Source organism: Pollachius pollachius, assembly GCF_949987615.1.
Source record: "Pollachius pollachius genome assembly, chromosome: 6".
In the NCBI taxonomy this organism is placed as follows: domain Eukaryota; kingdom Metazoa; phylum Chordata; class Actinopteri; order Gadiformes; family Gadidae; genus Pollachius; species Pollachius pollachius.
In genome coordinates this window covers 12,000,267-12,020,093 of record NC_136939.1, presented here as the reverse complement: position 1 = coordinate 12,020,093, position 19,827 = coordinate 12,000,267, and the positions used below count along the sequence as shown (strand labels likewise).

General features: G+C 49.1%; 1 protein-coding gene across 1 annotated transcript in view; it reads right to left on the bottom strand.

The window, feature by feature from the left end:
* alcama (activated leukocyte cell adhesion molecule a) overlaps window positions 1-19,827 on the bottom strand; it is a 73,617-nt gene that overhangs the window by 6,670 nt on the left and 47,120 nt on the right. Inside the window, exons 5-12 of the mRNA XM_079738550.1 lie at window positions 16,820-16,907; window positions 16,125-16,295; window positions 13,821-13,945; window positions 6,632-6,764; window positions 3,906-4,018; window positions 3,506-3,629; window positions 3,184-3,299; window positions 969-1,098 (exon numbers count right to left, since the gene is read on the bottom strand). Coding sequence (XP_079594676.1) covers window positions 969-1,098; window positions 3,184-3,299; window positions 3,506-3,629; window positions 3,906-4,018; window positions 6,632-6,764; window positions 13,821-13,945; window positions 16,125-16,295; window positions 16,820-16,907 — 1,000 coding nt within the window. The remainder of the gene's footprint in view (window positions 1-968; window positions 1,099-3,183; window positions 3,300-3,505; window positions 3,630-3,905; window positions 4,019-6,631; window positions 6,765-13,820; window positions 13,946-16,124; window positions 16,296-16,819; window positions 16,908-19,827) is intronic.

Sequence of the window (19,827 nt, the reverse complement as noted above, 5' to 3'; positions counted from 1 at the left end):
ACACTACCCCCCCTCCCTTAGAGGGCGCCGGGGACCCTCCCCATGTGGTGTACACTCTGACCCCCTCAACCTCCCTCTGGTCTCCCTGCTCCACTTCCTGTGTGTTGTCGACGTGTAACATGTCATCATTCTAATGTAATACGGTGGTCCTAACAACAACCAGAAGAGATGTGGGTTGTTAATGTTTCATTTTGATCCCCCCCCCCCTCCCCCCCCCCCTCAGCTGTCTAACAACAGCCCCTAGCCACCGCAGACATGAAAGGAGAGGGTTGTGTGACAGCAGCAGCAGCTACCCTTCCCGTTCCTGATGCAGTAAACATCACACTGGCTGCAATGCTACTGCTCCCTGCTGCTTACAAACCTCATAATAATGTAAGAACTATCATAATGTGAGACAGTGTTTTATAGCCCTGATTACTATTTTGTATTTGGCGTGTGTTTATGTTTACTCTATGAACACTGCTGCTACGGCTACGGCTACCACTGTTCTACTAGCGAGTTGTGAAGCCTGTTTCTTTCGCCATGGAGTCTTTTTATCTGGCCACCTGCTGGCCGTTTTTACCTTCGGCTGATCAATTTAAATGGCCTAGAAGGCGAGTCGGTGTGGGATTAACTAGGCCTCTGCTGTGAAGACAGGGAACCGAGAAATTAGGTACTTGAGCTTGACTGTGAAATGGGTGTCACAGCTAGCACCATTTATACGATTATTACTACTTTTACTACCACTACTACAATGCTTCTACTACTAATAATGATATTACTACTGCTACCAACCCCATCCCTACCAATACCACTACCACTAATAATAATAAAACACTTGTTGCTAACAATACTAATACCACTATCACCGCGGTGACGGTGTTGTGGGGTGGAGCTACGTGAGGAGACGTTGACGTCGCGGGCGTCATATCCCGGCTTGTTGCTAAGGCTACTATTGCCGCGGTGACGGTGTTGTGGGGTGGACCTACGTGAGGAGACGTTGATGGTGCGGGCGTCCTCTCCCAGCTTGTTGCTCACGCTGCAGGTGACGGTGAGGTTGGTGGCGGGCTCCACCCTGATCCTCTGGGTGGCCTTGCCGTTGGCGTAACTGCTCTCCACCTGGGGACAGGGGACACATGTTGCCCGTCATGAGCGTGGACCACCGCTGGTCTCCGCACAGAATCCTAAAGCCCACCTCGTGTTTGTTTAAAAACGCATACATACACGCACGCGTGCACGACCACACTCAGTCTGTGATCGTTGCCGTGACTACGCCGACACACACACACATATTCGGTGTGGGTGACTAAGGTAGTCGTCTCATACGCAGTCGGACAGCGAGACGGACAGCTAGGCTCGCTGCATGACAGATAATGTCAAGGAAATATCGCAAATGTCAACATCCGATGGGAGGTGAGCGGATCTCCCCCAATCCACTCCGGGAAATAAGATAGGCAGGGGGGACACGCACACACACACATACATACACACACACACACACACACACGCCAACATACACGCACACATATAAGAGAAGTTGGAAGAAAGAAAATGCAGGTTTCTTTTTCTATAGGTGCTCTCCGGCATCTATAATACTTAACATTACAGAACTTAAAAATAATGAGACCACAGCGATGTGTGCATGTGTATGTGTGTGTGTGTGTGTGTGTGTGTGTGTGTGGGTAGCGGACGATAGTGCAGTGCCTTTGCTGGTGTAATTTCATTGAAAATTCTTGCAGAGTCTTTTGTTGGAGACCCACATGGGTATTATCACACCTTACCACATGATATATTGTCTTCCGAGTGCGCGTGTGTGTTTATGAGATCGTATATCATGCCCGGCCTAACGCAAAACGCAGTGGACTCCACAGAGGATGAATGTAAAGATACATGGCACGCAGGCATGCGGTTTGTCCTGCATGCCACCACGCCCTCTCGGCTAAGCCTCATCGGTGATTACTATTGGATTTATGTCTCAGCAAAGAAGCGTTAATAGAGCTGAGATTCATGGCAAAATAAGTTCCTATTTTTTATATATACACTCCCTTAGCGCACAGCAGCCCTGGACAGGAAGCCAAACGTTTCCCTATGAACAGCAAATGGCTCTGAAATGGCGGGCGTCGGAATATTGCCACACGGCGCTCACCTCACTGGCTCAAACTAAAGAAAGTTGAAAGTTGAAATCCACCTCAGCAAATGAACACATAAAGTGTTGCGCGCGCACACACACACACACACACACACACACACACACACACACACACACACACAGAGTCCGCTAGCGCGCTGCCACATGTTGTGTAGGAGTTGCTGGGGGCGCTACAGAATGCATATAATCATGTGTTGTGTATTCTTTTCCCCGTCCAACCCCTTGTGGTTCACAGCATGTAGGGAGAGGGCCACTGCCATGAGGCTCTATTCAAAGGAAGGGCTGCGAAAGCTTTTAGGAGTGCTCTCTACAAAGACATGTAACTGTTGGGTAAAAAAAGAAGAGCAGACATAATCACCCGCATCCTTGGAAATAGCACATTGCACTGTTCCTGTAGAGAGACCCTGCAGCAGGTACCCGAAAAATACATACACAGAGGGTACATGCGCATGCACACACACATGCACATTCTCGATTACACACACATACACACAAAAACACACAAACACACTCAAAGAGGCACACTGTCTCAGACTCTCACAAACACAAAAACAAACACATAGGCATGGTCAGAAACTATCACCAACAAACACACACACACACACACACACACACACACACACACACACACAAACACACACACACACACACATATCATCAAACACACATATGCACACACTAGCAGACTCTCAAACTCTGACAAACAAACACACACACACATACACATACACACACACACATACTGCATTCACCACCACACACACACACGCACAAACAGGCACACTTCCTCAAACTCTCAGCAACAAAAACACACACACATAAAAAGGCACACTCTCAAACTCTCACAAATATACACATACTCACACAGATATTCACACATGCACACATATTCACACATAACACACACACACACACACACACACACACACACACACACACACACACACACACACACACACACACACACACACATTTTCACACATACAAACAAACAAGCACACACTCTCAAACTCTCATATACTCCCACACACACGCACACACACACTCCAACCTACCTCTGTGCCGTTGACGCTCCACTGGAAGCTGGGCTCTGGGACCCCCTGGGCTTCACAGGTGAGCATCTTGTGTCTGTCCGCTCGCTGCTTGGTCAGGCTGGTGATCACGGGCACACCTGGGGGCATGGGGGAGACAGCATGAGGCCCGCCTGTCAGCCAATCCACCGGCCTGAGTCATCGTCAGCGGCCATCTTGGTTCTACATGCTCTCCGCCCCCCCCCCCCTCCCCCCCCCCCCCCCCCGCAGCTAGCATGGCTCCATGTTGCTGTTCGGCCCATTCATCTAACGGTAGGTGGGGTTGGACTCGGTGGACAGTGCTCACCTTCCACCACCAGCTGGAAGGTGAGGCTGCGCTTCAGCGTCCCCGTGGCGACCTCACACACATAGAGGCCCGCGTCCGCGTATGTCAGCCGCTCGAACGCCGGCGCTTTGGCTGCTTTGCCGTCCTGCGGACAAACGAAAGGGACATACGTGTGGATATTTAGTGTTTGGTATTTAGTTTGTTGTTTGTTTATTGAGTCACAACTTTCTGATAAAGAACATAAAACTAGCACATTTACAATTCCAATGTACAATTCAATTAACGTTATAATTAAAAATATCATTATTATGTAAATGTACGTGAACATTGAGATTCTTATTCAGATTCAGATTCAAATTAAATTCCAAGGCAAATCAATTGAAATTGTCCTTGTGATAAAAAGTGAACCAAACATGTTTACCTTGGTCCACGAGACCTTGGCGTGGCCAGAAGTGTTCTTCTCCATGGTCACATTCAGTTTGTCGCCAATCTTCTTCAGCACCTTTCCCGTGGGACTTAGGCTCAGGTCCAGGTCTGGAGGCAGTGGTGGAACGGAGGGCAACCAAAAAAAAACAGAAAAACAAACTCAGTTTAGCTTTATCATTCTCTCAGGCGCTTCTTTCCAAATGTCCCTCATGGGAACCTTAGCCAAGACGGGACACACACTCATTCACACATCCTCCCAAATGTCACATGTCTTTGTTCCAACACAACAAGCATCATGTCTAGACCGGACAGCACGTGAACGGGCAGAGTTGAACCTGCATACCTCCCATACACACACACACACACACACACACACACACACAGTCACACACACACACAGTCACACACACACAGTCAAACACACAGACACACACACACAGTCACACATTATGGCCCAAACTCCTGCATCAAACATGTGCGTACACACACACAAACACACAAACACACACACACAGTCACATACATACAATCACACACACAGTCAAACACACAGACACACACACACGTGCGTACACACACACACACACACACACACACACAGACACAGACACACTCCGAGACACCCCTTTTAATCCAATAAACGATTGGGTCTCATCCCTCAGTCACAAACTCAATTTGCAGCAGCAGGAGAGTGGGTAGATATTAAAAAAATAAAAAATGAATAACAAGAGCAAGGGAGACCAGCTTTGGAGTCGATCATATGCAAACTGTCGGAAGAATAAGTGCGTGAGTGGAAAGGTGCGAAAAGAGAAATAAAGCGGGAAAGGGTGGGGGAAAAGAATATGTGCACTCAGAGGTTTAGATGTTATTACAATCAGGGCTCCCCTCTTGATGTGGCGAGGCGACGCGCACCTGACAGGAAGGGAGTAATTACTTATGGGAGCCCTGCGCGGGAGGGAGGGGGAAGTTGTTGGGAAGCAGAGGAAAAGAGGGAGAGAGAGGGAGATAGCAACGACTTATCAGGGCCTCTGCGTCTCACCCGCCGAAATTACACTTTTGTCAGTTTTCGCCGCCAAAGTGGATGTCAGATTTTTCTAATTAATTCTCCTTCTCCACCTCCTCCTCCTCCCCCTCCCGCTCTACCACACCGCCTCCTCCTCCCCCCGGCAGCTCCCAGGCTCCGGAGAACACGCTCCTTCTTCTCTTCTGCCTCCTCCCGCTACTCTTTTTTGGGGGGGATTTGATTAGCACAGCCGCTCTCCCGTGACTCATTTTACAGTGAATAAGAAGTGCCTTGTAATGCAGGAGGAGGAGGAGGAGGAGGAGGAGGAGACAGAGGAGGAGGAGACAGAGGAGGGGTCGGGGGAAGGGGGAGAAGGAGGGGGGAGAAGGAGAGGGAGGGTAAGCGCTGTGGCTTCTTCTGCCTTGTTTTACGGCTCAAAGCGATGGTAACGTCGTGACGGGGGAGTTTCAAGGCGTTCCTGGGCTTCCGGGGGTCTCTGTGTGCGTGTGTGCACCGTAGCGGGCGAGCGTGCGATGAAAGCATACAGGCTGGTTAGGCCACTGCTCTGCACAGGCTTTCATGTTGAGTGCACGCAGGCATGTGTTTGTCTGTGGATGTGGATGACAATGTTCGTGTGTGTGTGTCTGCGTGCTTGCATGTGCACGTGTGTGCGTGTGCGTGTCTATGCATGTTCATACATGGATGTGTATGAGAATGTGTGCTTGTGTGTGTGTGTGTGTGCGCGCTCGCGTGTGTGTGTGCACTTGTGTGCGTGTGTGTGTGTGGATGTGTATGAGAATGTTTGCTTGTGTTTTTGTGTGCCTGCGTGCGTGTACACTTGTCTGTGTGTGTGTGTGTGTGTGTGTGTGTGTGTGTGCATGCCTGCGTGTGTGTGAGTGTAGACGACGGATCCCTGACTCAATGCGTGAGCTCAGGTCACTGAAGCGGCCACCTGGAGGCTGACCCCAAAGCCCTGGATAATGTCCCAGCCCCTGCGCGACTCGCAGGTGTGAACAGACCCGTGTTTAGCACACTTGGAGAGAGAGAGCTCTCCTTGTACAAGCACCAACACACACGGCTCCCCGGCCCACCACGGCCATTAAACATGGGTGGTACGGCTAAATCGTCCCTCGCCCCGTCCCTTCTCCCGTCACCCACACACACTGCGCGCTGACGCTGGCCTCGCAGGAACTCAGTGGAGGACAGACGTACGGCGTGGCTTTGCATTCGAATTAAGAAGAATAAAGGGACGTGTGCTGTTGGGATGGTCACGTCTCCAAGTGTTTAACAGAAAAGGCATCCGGGTGAAAGTACCGCACCGCACATTCCTCAGGTTCATGGTTGCAAACACAGCGGTACACAACAACAGGCTGTTTCTAACTCCTGAGGACATTTAATTCGCTGCTCTTCCTGGATGAATACAATCACTGTCGTTTGGCTGAACAACGGACTCTGTCAAACCCATTCCGTTGGCTTTAATGAAATTGCAGCACATTTATTAGAAGGCTCAACTGGCAAATGTAAACAGGAAACTGTGACGGGCATGCCAATCTGAAATCGTTGTGAAAGGAGAGTACCAACATTTGATGGAGGTGGGATATGTGATCGCATGGTGTGTGTGTTTGTGTGCGATCGTGTTTGCAAATTTGTTCTGTGCTGTGTGTGTGTGTGTTTGTGTGCACGTGTGTGCGTGTGTGTTTGTGTGTGTGAATACTCACAGTTAACTTCGATAGCATGCGCGGCCTCCATGCTAGCGTTGTCCACCAGCGAGCACTTGTATTGGCCTGCGGCGTCTCTTGTGATGGCGGCCAAGGTGTAGGTGTCGGAGCCTTCCACGAGGACCTGGACACCCTGTTGGGCCACACGCGATGGAGACACGGGGAGGAACCATCGTTTAGATGGAAGGACTGAGCATTGTTTGTTTTAGTTTATTACACAGAAAGGTGGGAGTCAACAGAGAAAATAACAGGAATCGAAGAGAGCGGACGAAAAAAGGGGAGAAGTGGAGATAAGAACGAGGGGAGGGGGAGGGGAGAGGAGAAGGAAGGAGAGAACAAGGGGAGAGGAGAGGAGAGGGGGGAAGTGGAGATCAGAACGAGGGGAGAGGAGAGGAAAACGATGGGACAGGAGAGGAGAGGAGAGGAGGGAAGTGGAGATCAGAACGAGGACAGAGGAGAGGAGAGGAGAACGTGGGGAGTGGAGAAGAGAGGAGAGGGGGAAGAGGAAATCAGAACGAGGGGAGAGGAGAGGAGAAGGGAGAAGGGGAGTGAACAGAGGAGAAGAGGAGCTGAGGGGATAGGACCAGAGAGAAGAGTTGAGGAGAAAAGGAAGAGAAAAGAATTGAAGTAATGATCAGAACGAGGAGAACTTTCAATACTTCAAAAGTTTAACGAAAATGATAGGTCTTTTCAAGTAAGTGGAGCATCATTCCAACTTATTTATGCATTTATGAAAGTCAATTCCACTTACAATCTGTGCTCTCAAAAAGACACATTCAAATAGAATTCACATCAAACCTAAATTTAATTGGGCTCAACTGATTCTCTATTTCTCTAATTTATTGTCTTGAAGGGCTTTGTTTAGCCACGTTAATCAGCTGGTTTTCCTTAAGTTAAATTAAAGTTTAAGAGCCTTTAAGTCAAGTCAACTTCAATTAAATCAACAGAAAGAAAAGAATGTAAATCTGAGTAAATAGAGGAATGATTAGTAGTGGAAGGCAGAGAGGCGAGGGGGGGAAAAGACGAGACGATTTGAGAGGGGTTAAGAGAGATAAAGAGAGAACAGTAGAGCAGTACACTAAAGGTGAGGAGAGGAGACGGAAGTAGAGTAGTGTAGGGTAGAGTAGATGAGAGCATAGTACACTAGAGGAGACAAGAATAGAGCAGTGTAGAGTAAATGGTTTGGTTTTGGTTTTCAAAATCCCTTTATTGCACCATTGCAAGGAGAAAAACAGATCACTATCGCATCATCACTTAAGAGCAGAAAACAAAACAAAAACAAAAACCATCCCTAAAGTACAACAAACCTGTCAACCAGGAAACGTGTTGCTCTAGTCAGAAGCTTACATTCAGCTCTCCGCCCCCCCCCCACAGAACATAAAACCCCTCCAACAGCCCATATGTGACTGAAATCCTGCATATTGTCCATCATTTGATAATAAGCATGTTCCACCCTCAGTCGGGCCTTCAGCAGTCCCTTCAGAACCAGCACCGGCTCCACACTACCGACACTCTGAGCCCGGTTCCTGCGTGTTAGCCAGATGGCCAACTTGGCAGAACCAGATAAAAAGTTCACCAGTGTGTGTACACTCTTGTTCTGAGCACAGTATTTCGGGCCAAAAATAAACAAACCAAAAGAAAAATTCTCCCCTAGACCCTGAAACCACCTTTTTAAAAGCTCAAACAGTACTGTCAGCCGAGGACAGTGAACAAATAAATGCACCAGGGTCTCAATCTGAGAGCAGAAAATACACTCCTCCCCCTGCTCTGGATCCAGGTGCGCTCTGTATCTGTTTGTAGCTATTGCTCCATGTACAATCCTCCACTGGAGGTCTGCTGTCCGTTTTTTAACGGGCAGCTTGTACAGAGACCGCCAGCTGCCTTTCGGGGAAGCGTCTGGACCAAAAAACTCAGTCCACCTCGACTCCTTCATGCCTGTCAAAGAGCACAGGTTCAGAACCTTAGAGCAGATTTGGTACAAATCCTTCTTCCCTGCAGCCTGAAAAATCTCCAGGTGTGGGGTTGTGAGAGACAGCAGCTGACCTCCTCCCTCCTGCCACTCCCCCACAACTGGGGTGATAGACAGAGCGGGGAAACTGTACTCTCCCTCTTCGCTCCACTGGTCACACTGAGTGCGGTTTTGTGCAAACTCTCTCAGAGGTTGTTGCAGGGCAGCACAGACTTCCTCCACCACTCTGTTGATCAACCTGATGGAGGTGATGTTGCTTCTCTCTCTCAAGTTGTCCACAGATGTTGCCGTCATCTTCCTCAGATGGCCCAGTTTGGTGCAGCCAGCCTCTCTAAGATAGGCTCGCAGGCTGGCAGACTGCAGTGTTTGAGTCTTTATGAGGTTATTATAAAACAAAGGCTCCTCAAACAACCACATGCCCGGAGTCTCATTTGTGGCACGTGCAGCCTTAAAAATCTGCCATGCCTGCAATACCGAGCTGTAAAAAGGTGTCAGTCCAGTTAGATCCACATCCTCAAGCTGTAAAAGAAAGAGCTGTTTGTCATAGCCCAAACGCCCGGCTCTCTTCAGCAGCAGACGAGCTGCATCAAACCAGCTTGGGCCGCAATCGTACAGCAGTCTTTGTGCAGTCTGCAGTCTAAAAGTAGCAATTTTTGCCTGGATGTTGATCAGTCCCTGCCCTCCTTCAGCCACAGGCAGGTAGAGGGCTGCTGCCCGGACCCAGTGCCGGCCAGACCAGAAAAAGTCCAGGATGGCTCGCTGAACGTCCTCCATCAGGCCTCTCGGTGGTGTCAGAGCAAAAAGTCTATGCCAAAGAGTCGAAGCGACCAGGTTATTGGCAACCAGAACTCTTCCCCTTTATGACAACTGGGGTAGCAACCATTTCCATTTAGACAACCGAGCGCACACTTTCTCCTTAACTCCCTCCCAGTTCTTGTTTTGAAAGCCCTCAGTGCCCAAGAATACTCCCAACACTTTCAGGCCCTCCTTCCCCCACTCAAGGCCTCCAGGCAGACTAGGCACTGCCTGATCCTTCCACTGTCCCACCAACAAGGCTTCACTCTTTGCCCAGTTCACCCGAGCAGATGAAGCCCTTTCGTACAGGGACAGGGTATCCTGCAAACTTTGAACATACCCCTGGCTGGAGACAAAAATACTAACATCATCTGCATAAGCAGAAACAGTAGGTGGACGATCAATATTATAGGACCCAGGCAGTGAGAGGCCACTGAGCCGACCTCTCAACATGCACAGCAAGGGCTCAATAGCTAAGCTATATAGTTGACCGGAGAGAGGACAACCCTGTCTTATCCCTCGCTGTACAGGGATTGGCCGGCTCAGCCCTGCCCCCATCCTCACCATACATTGAGCACCATTATACAGTAAACCAATCCAGGCCAGAAAACCATCGCCAATACCAAAAGCCCTAAGTGCAGAAAACAGATAGGAGTGATCCACCCTATCAAAAGCCTTCTCCTGGTCCAAAGAAACAATACCAAAATCGACATTATGGGATCTACACACATCAATAACATCTCGAATAAGGAAAATGTTGTCCATTATTTTCCTGTCAGGTACACAGTAGCTTTGATCTGTATGTACAAGTATTCCCAGGATGTCCTTAAGTCTGTTTGATAAGGCTCTGGAAAGCACCTTATAGTCAGTACAGAGGAGAGCAACCGGCCTCCAGTTCTTAAGTAAGGCCAGGTCTCCTTTCTTGGGAAGCAGGGAAAGCACAGCTCGCTGACAGGAGACAGGAAGTGATCCTGTTCTGAAACACTCCATTAGAACACCATGTAAATCAGGTCCAAGGGTATTCCAGAGCCGCTTGTAGAAGTCAGAGGAGAGACCATCAATCCCTGGTGCCCGTCCTGATGCCATCTGATTGACAGCGACTGTCAACTCCTCCAGAGTCAGCTCAGAATCCAGAGCAGCTTTCTCTCCCGGGATGAGCTGAGGGAGCCCCTCCAGGAGCTCCTCGCGGCACTCCATGCTGCACTGTTCTGCCCCAAAGAGGTCAGTGTAGAAGTCCATTGCATGGGTCCTCATCTCACCTTGACTGGTGGTCACTCTGCCTCCAGGAAGCTTAAGGCAGGTCATCTGCCTCCTCTGTGCCACCGATCTCTCCAGATTAAAAAAGAAAGAGCTCGGGGCATCCATGTCCTTTAGCTGGAGGAAGCGAGACCTGACAAGAGCTCCCTTCACTCTCTCCTGCAGGAGGGAGCTCAACTCCAATCTCTTCTCCTGCAGCAGATGACCCGTGGTGGGATCCAAATCCCTATGTGACCCCTCTTCAATGCTCCTAATATTAGCTTCAAGCTCCTGAACTGCTGCCTTTATCTTAGCAGTCGAATGGGAGGTATACTGCTGGCAAAAGACACGAATTTGAGCCTTACCAACTTCCCACCACAGCTTCAAAGAAACAAAATCCGCTTTCCTAGTTTTCCACTGCTGCCAAAAACGCTCAAAGCTTTGGCAGAAAGAACGGTCCTGCAGAAGTCTATTATTAAACGACCAGTAGGACTTAACCCTTTCACCTGGCGAAATTATCAAATCTATGCTGACATAGTGGTGGTCAGTAAAGCCAACTGGACTAATGTAACTGTGGACTAATCTGGAGCTGAGACTTTTGGAAATGTAAATCCTATCCAGTCTAGCTGCACTCACCCTGTTATTGCTGACCCTCACCCATGTGTATTGTCTGGATTGTGGATATTTGACCCTCCATGTGTCTAACAGATCCAGGTGTGTGATGATGCTGTTAAGGCTCTGTGATGACTGTGGGTGGGGTTCCTCACTTGTCCTGTCTACAGTAAAATCTAGAGTGCAGTTGAAATCCCCACCAATGATGAATTGCTCATGATGGTAATTCCTTACCTCATTTTTTAGCAGGGTGAAAAAGCCCACTCTTTCTGTGCCTCGATTTGGGGCATATAGGTTAACAAAGCAGAACACAGAGCCCTCTATTTCTGCCCTGACAATCAACAGCCTGCCCTTCACCACCTCAGTAGAAGATAATACCTTTACGTTTGCATTTTTTCTAATCAGAACAGCTACCCCTGCACTAAGGTTGGTGCCATGACTAAGGGTACACGAACCCTTCCACCATAAACCCCAATCTATCTCGTCTGCTGGATTAGTATGTGTCTCTTGCAAAAACAGCACATCAACCCTTTTTTGAGTAGCGACTTCAGAGATTAATGCCCTTTTGTGTCTGTCTCTCCCACCATTGATGTTCAAAGACCCTATTTTAAGGCTCCGCATAGAGGTCAGAGAAGAAGAAACGGATAAGATGAACAGAGCAAGGAACAATAAAAGAGGAAAAACACCGTGTGGTACATGATCATGTTACTTTTTAGTCTTTTTAGCAGTTTTACCTTTTCTTTCTTTTCTCAGAATTGTAATATGCTTTTTAAGGCGAAAGCGTTTCTTTTCGTCCAAGAGGTCAAAACCGACCGATCTTTTCAGTACACCAACAGATCTGATGAACTGCTCAGTGTCACTGAAATAATCTTTTAGTCTAACAGACTTCTTAAATGTCACATCCAGAAATTGATTTATCTCCTCTAAAGAATAGAGATCTGTGTTCCTGATAGAAGTTTCACCTATAGATACTGTGTCTGACTCAGAGTCAAACTCCATGTCTTCTCCTTCACAGGATGCCTGACTACTTAACATACCCTGTCCGTCATTGGTGATCACAGTGAGGTCTCTGCCTGCAAAACTTGTGGAAGCTGCTTCAGTGCCTGCAGACGGAGAACTGCTCAGGTTCTCTGCAACCACAGGAGCCTGCTGCTTCTCAGGCTGGCTCTGTTCCTCTCTATCTAAGTCATCGTCCTCAGAATGTGAACCAGTGGCACCGGCTGCCACGTCCTCAGCACCGGGATACGCATCCGCACCCGCTGCGCCAGCACCGGACCCGCCAGCCGCGGACCCCGCACCGGACTCACCATCCACGGGCCCAGCCGCGGACTCAGCACCGGACCCGCCAGCCACGGACTCAGCACCGGGCCCGCCAGCCGCGGACCCAGCACCGGACCCGCCAGCCGCGGACACACCGGAGCCGCCCGCCGCATCAGCGGAGTGAGCTGCCCCCTGCTGTCTATGCGGACACGCAAAGCGTTTATGTCCCACATCTCCACACTCAAAACATTTGAACTGCCCTGAGCTTGCGTACACCATGTAAAACCCATCACCGTGCTTCACTCTGAACGACACCTCCAGTGTTTGTTTGGGCGAGTCCAGGAACATGAACACCTGCCGCCTCAGAGACTGCACGTGCTTCAGTTTGGAATCCTTACATCCCAAACTCACTGCTTTAAATCCGCCGGCAAACTTGCCGAACTTACGGAGCTCGTTCTCTAACAACTCGTTCGGTATGAACGGCGGAACACCGGACACGGTGATCCGCGTGGAGGGAACTGACAGCGGGGAGACTTGCACGAATAAGTCCCTGATAAACACGCCACTCTCTACCAGCTGATGCACGCGGGGCTCCTCTTTCAGGAACACAACCACTGCTTTGTTCATTCTAGATGCAAAAGATAATTTATCATAACCTACCTGTTCACCGACAGCCAACAGAACCTCCTCCACAGTAACGCTACTATCCGGCGGGACTATCCTTACTCCCTGCCGGATAGACGGAGGTGGCGTCTCGGAGGACGCCATTCCTCCCGAAAACCACCTGACACAACCACTGATCACTCGGCCACCACAGTAAAAAGAATTAATAAAGAATAAGTCTTACCTGATCATGCACATAGAACAGACAGAGAAACCAGGGAAAAACCGGACAAAAAGGGACAGAGAACAATTCAAAACTCCGCGCCACTCGCACTCGCACCCACCACCGCCACTCACACACACACCGGAAACGGAAACAGAGGAGAGGAGAGGAGAGGAGAGGAGAGGAGAACAGAGGAGAGGAGACCAGTGGAGAGGAGACCAGAGGAGAGGAGACCAGTGGAGACCAGAGGAGAGGAGACCAGAGGAGACCAGTGGAGACCAGAGGAGACCAGAGGAGACCATAGGAGGCCAGAGGAGACCAGAGGAGACCAGAGGAGGCCGGAGGAGACCATAGGAGACCAGAGGAGACCAGAGGAGACCGGAGGAGACCAGAGGAGACCAGAGGAGACCAGAGGAGGCCGGAGGAGACCAGAGGAGACCGGAGGAGACCAGAGGAGACCAGAGGAGTGGAGAAGGGGGCTGAATGCCTACCTTGAGATGGAAGTTGAAGCTGACTGGTGGAGGGTTTCCGTCCGCCTGACATTTCAGCGTCACGTTGTCCCCCTCCTCGACGGGCCCCTTGGGGAGAACCTGCAGGCTCAGATTCTCTGTGGGGTCTGAACAGCAGAGTAAAGTACAGAGTTAGAGAGGGAGAGAATAAAATAACAAACAAAAATATGTCACATTTCTTACATTTACATTCATACATTCATACATTACACTTAACTACACAGGGTGATCATTTGTTAAAACTGTTAACAGCGCCATTTTTTAGTAATGTGACTTCTAAATCCATCTCAAAGGAGTTTGGAAAGTTTGCTATCATCATCCATTTGTGTCCTTGATAACTTCACTGCATGAAAAATGGCAGAATGATTTCTGGACGCTCCCTTTTTTATTTTTTGGGGGTTGGGACTTCTGACCTTTTGCTTTCAAGCATACCAGACTATGAGTGGGGGCGAGCTCTCTGTAAACTAATTATCCCTTTTTTGGGGATGATGAATTCCTTCAAAAGCCCACTGAACAATACAGTGTCTGTTTCTGTGTGTGTGTGTGTGTCTGTCTGTTTGTGTTTGTCTGTGTGTGTGTGTGTGTGTGTGTGTGTGTGTGTGTGTGTGTGTGTGTGTGTGTGTGTGTGTGTGTGGGGGTGTTTGTGTGTGTGTGTGTGTGCGTTTGTGTGTGTTATCTGCACCTGTGCGTGGGAGATGGAGAGATGCCTTGGAAGTATCTCTGACTCTTATATGTCCTCAGCCTACAAACAGCCAGCACAGGTGGCAACGAATTCAAAATGCAGGAACAGCTGAATTTGCGGATGTCACCTTTTATCGCTGCCCTACCCGTGCTCCATACGCACGCCTCTGATCCATTAATTACGCTTGCATCTTTATTCGTACACGCTTTGTCTTCTCGCTCTTTCTGCTTGCACAATGCAACCTGTCATTGTTGAGTTGTTTTTATGGATCCGTTTTCTCCAATTGATTTCACTTCATTACTTTTCTACTTATCTGCGTTACCCCTTGACAGTAAGGTTCTCTTGGTACTTCATGGTAAACCTTCAAGGTGTAATCACAGCATAACACATGCCGAACTGATGTGTGAATAAATAACTAAATCAACCATTGATATAAAAAAATAATAAAGGATCAGGAGAATCCGATGTATAGACCGCCTGGCGACGCCACACCATCCCCATCGAAACGACATGCGGGACATAAAACCGTCGCGTCACGCATCGACTTCCATCGCGCGACTCCCTTCCCCTGTGTGCGCCTGGCAGGGTGCCAGCCAGACCTAAACTAAATGGCTGTGTGTTGTGTCTGTGCCTAGGTGGCTAAGGAGTGGAGAGGTAGCTCCTATCTCTCCCCAAGGCCAGACGATGATGCAAGGGGGACTGACGCGGCCTGGCACCCGCAGAACAGAAGTCGCCGTCGACTCTTTAGCCTCTGCCCCCTGCAGGGCCGGCTCCTTTATCACCGGCGCCGCACAGCGCTAGTGCGAACGGGACACGTCATGCCCCGGTGGAGAATAGAGGGTCGGCCGGGGAAAAGGGAGGAGAGCCCTGGTATTTGGTTTCAGCCGGGGGCCAATTTGGTTGGACGCACATTGAACCGTTTAACCTTTGAAAGAGTGGAAGCGACACCTGTAATGAAAGTGCTCCCGCCGAGAGAGAAGCCCCCCCGATCCGACCGTGTTCGAGCACACAGAAACACAGCGTCGCGTCCGCTGCCAATGGCCGCCAGAGATATCCCAGAATAATCCACCATGGCCATGAAATTGGAGGCCTGTGTAAGACAACCATGCAATGTCTATATAGGCCAGTGGGTTCTCCTTTTATTTCATTTGACATATTAGGAGTGTGCCGTGACCAGCGTCCCAGATATCAGTCCGATACCGGAGCAAAATTGCGGCCTGTTTACGGTAAATCGAAAAACAAAATACTCAAAGAAGTAAAAAGTAATGCATTGGATGATTGGCGGATTTTGCATTGGAGGGACTCTGGGGGGCTTTAACACTGAAGGAGCAGCACAACACAAGGCCATTGTTTTTTTACGGATGACGCCGCTAAGCACTGACCCTCAAGGGCTGCTTACCAAAGAAAAGCCTTCGAGGTTGCCTCCTGCAAATGCCCGCCTTTGGATTGCACTGTCCCTTGTGCATACTGTATGAATGTGTGAGCGTGTGTGTGTGTGGAAAACGTTGGGGTGCATCGGTGCATCCACAGAACAGCAGGGGAGGGGGGGTTGGTAGTGAGGGGGTGAGAGGGGTTAGGCGACGAGGGGGCGGATCTCCACTCACAGTGGATAGGGAACATCTCTGGCGCGGACACTTGAGAACCCAGGGGGTGGGCCGCGGAGCAGGCGAAGGCGGCACCGGTGTCCTCCTTGGTGGCGGTGTACTGCAGGGTGGAGAAGGTGGTGGAGAGCTGCGTGGAGGGCTCCATCTTCACGCTGGAGCTGATCACCACCGCTGCGAGGGTGGGGGAAGGCAGCGTAGAGGGGGCCATTAGTGGATGCATGGACCGTGAACAGAAAACATTTTTTTTAAATTTCTATAGAAATAAAGAGGAGCCGCAGACAAACACCATAAATAAAGACGTGAAGAAGAGCCTTTTAATAAACAACATGAATAAAGGCATGAAGAAGAGCCTGTTAGTAAACACCATAAATAAAGACATGAAGTAGAGCCTGTTCATAATTAACAATCAAATATAACAAAGTCGTCTACTACACCATAAATTCCATCAAAGATGTCTTTCTCCTCTCCTACATCAGATTAAGCCATAAGTTAATAAGGCTAGCTTGTGCGCTTTGTCACTTTGGTATGATCCAATAATATCCCAAAGGATCACCCCCCTTTGAAAACTTGTTCCAGCACTACTAGCTGCCATGCCGGGGGAAATCGGCCCTAATATGGATATAATATGATGTATCAAAGCTACATGACATCCTGTTTATGGCAGTTGGGTAGAGCCAGCAAACAGGGAACCACACCTTTCCCATCAGCAACCAGGGGCTTTCCGTTCCGCGTCCATGTAAGCTCTGCTGCAGGGTGGGCGTCTCTCCCAACGCATTTGCCAATCTGGATAGAAAAACGGTACAAATTAATCATTAATTATTCATTTAGTAAAAAAAAAATAATTGCAAATGCAGAGGAAGAAAAAAACATCAACACAAAAAAAATACATTAAATAAACTATGTTGTTTGAATGATAACGGTTGCCTTTCGGGCGGGTCATTAAACGAATCGGCAGCCGGAGGGGGCTGTTAACCCAACAAGCGATTAGCGGTGTATTTGCATTACGCCGAATGGAAATTCGTTGCTGGTGCGGAGTGAAGGTCGGCCCCAGTAGCAAGATAGAGGAGGCCAGTAGCAAGAGATAAGGTGTGTTTGGCTTCCCGATAAACGCCGGAGTCATCTGGGCAGTTCACTGCACTGGCCTCGCCAAGCAATGTCTTTACCTCTGCCAACCTCCCAAATTATCCAAAAACCATCAAAGCCACGGCGCCTTGTTTCGTAGAAACCCACATTGTTATGTGTTGCATCAGACCATTATTTATGTATCAGCTTCCTCATGATATCCATGGTCATTCAGTTGAGGAGTCGTGGCACTGGGGAGGGAGGTGTTGCTGCCGTCTGCGTCTCTGGAACAGATCCATTGCAACGGTGCTGGAGAATTCTTTGATTTTTAACATCTGAGGCTGGAAGGGGGGAAATTGTGGGGGAGTGTGTGAGTGCGGAGGAGGAGGCATTCTTGGGGGGCATCTCTGTCTGGATAATTTACATGGCAACCTATTGGTTCTTGCACTTTCTCCCTCTCAAACACATGAATCGAGCGGGAGACGGGTCGACGTGAACTCAGGATCTGGGTCAAGTATAGAGTCTATGTGTGTGTGTCTGTTTGTGTGTATGTGCATGCACTCATGTGTTCACGATTACGATGAACTTGTCTGTGTGCGTGTGTGCGTGCGTGCGTGCGTGCGTGTGTGTGTGTGCGTACACATATGCATGGGCAGTGTGGGGAGGTTATTTTTGATAACCTCCCCTCTCCCTCTTTCTCTCTCATTCTCTCCCTCCCTCAACTTGCTCTTCCTCTTTTCGCGTCTCCTCTTTTGACTAATCTCCATGCATTCCACTCTGTCAGCAGCAGGCCGGACAGAGATCCGCCATGGGTGGCGTTCTGTGAAGAAACCCAGGTAGAGAGGGAGTCTCTCTCTCTCTCTCTCTCTCTCTCTCTCTCTCTCTCTCTCTCTCTCTCTCTCTGCCTCCCCAAGAAACTCTGATCTAGCCACAGTCCTCTGGATGAAAATTTCCCCACTGGCAATTGGGTTGAGATGTGTGATTCCATCGGCATGTGGTTTGCACATGCACCTTCCATCATCCTCCTTATTAAAAGCGATTCTGGCCGACCCTCTGCGACCAAAGGCCGAGCAACACCCCAATCACACCACTTCACTTCCCATGTGACACAAAGGCGAGAGTTGTACCACAAACATGAACATGAGGCCGGCCAGGCAGCCGAGTGCAGGGGTAGAATCAAAGTGGGCCGCAAGGAGAGGCGGGTGACGGATGGAGGTATCGATGCAATGTGAACCTGGGTGCAGGTATTGGAAGCGGATGATGGAACGTCACGGAGCTTCCGGTTTTTTCTAGGTCCACCACTAATGCATTGTGGGCTTGTAATGCGGTTTCACCAGCAGAACACTGTTCAGACAGGTGACCTACAGGCTTTCAGTTAAAAATAAAATCAACAACCCTGGAAAGGAGAGTGGGCGAGGGTTGCCTCCAGAGTGTGTGGTTAGATTTGTGTGAGTGCAGCGCGAGGAAGTGGTTGTCAGTTATCTGGGGTGAGGGGTGGGGTAGGGGGTGGTGCAGTTATGTTTCTCTATTTGCGAAAACATAATTTCAGCTTTTTTATGTACAGATAGCAGCACTAACTTGAATTCAATGCCAGGTCCAGGTAAACATTTTAACTGTGTCAGAGTTCACAATACCTCGCTGAAATGGTTGGTGGTGCACAGAAAGGGGTTTGCTCGGATGGAAGAAACGGACGCACAAGTGCTGCTTTACAGACAGATAAGAAAATCTGCGCATCATAAAAAAATGTTTTTGAGTCACTTTCAAATCAAATGAGCATCTGGTTTAAAAACAAGGTTGTGAGCTGTGTCATTTGCGACTTTCATCTTGAAAGCGCATTCTTTTCTTTTTTTTTCAAATCGACTTTCACGGTCCTGACTCCAAACACCTCTTTGTCTCTGGCCCTCCACAGTGTCAGAGTGTGACACTGTCCGCCCAAGAGAGAGAGAGAGAGAGAGAGAAAGAGAGAGAGAGAGAGAGGCTCAATAAAAGCAGCCTAAAAACCAGGTAGAGAGGGAGTTGAGTTGTCATTTATTGACCAATCCTTTACACATAGGATTACCACTGCCCTTCTTCTAAAATACATAACTCTCTCTCTCTCTCTCTCTCTCTCTCTCTCTCTCTCTCTCTCTCTCTCTCTCTCTCGCTCTCTCTCTCCCCAACAATCTCAGGTCTAGCTGCAGTCCTCTCGGTTAACATTCTGCTGAATAGCAATCGGTTGAATTGTGTAATTTCATCGACATTCATCGACATACACAGGCACGGTCCATCATCCTCCTTACAGGTTATTAAAACCCAAGATCTTTTCTCTTCTCTTTTCTTTCTCTCTCTCTCTCGCTCTCTCTCCCTCTCACCGGTGTACAACAATACATAAAAAGCAGCTTGATAACCCAGTGAGATTTCAGCTGGGAATGCCAATTGGAATACCAAAGCAAACTGTTGCCTGGATCCATACTGGAGCTGTGTGTTGTGTGGTGTTGAAAGCCGCGGTTGCAGAGGTGAAGTCCGATGCCGTTCTGTAGTATGACTTCCACTGTGTTTTCGTGGTACAGATAATTGGAAGGTAAGGTTGTAGGCGGACACACATACAAAAATGGAGCAAGAAGTGGTGTCATTGTTGTGAGAGAGCCTTTTGCTGTGTTGC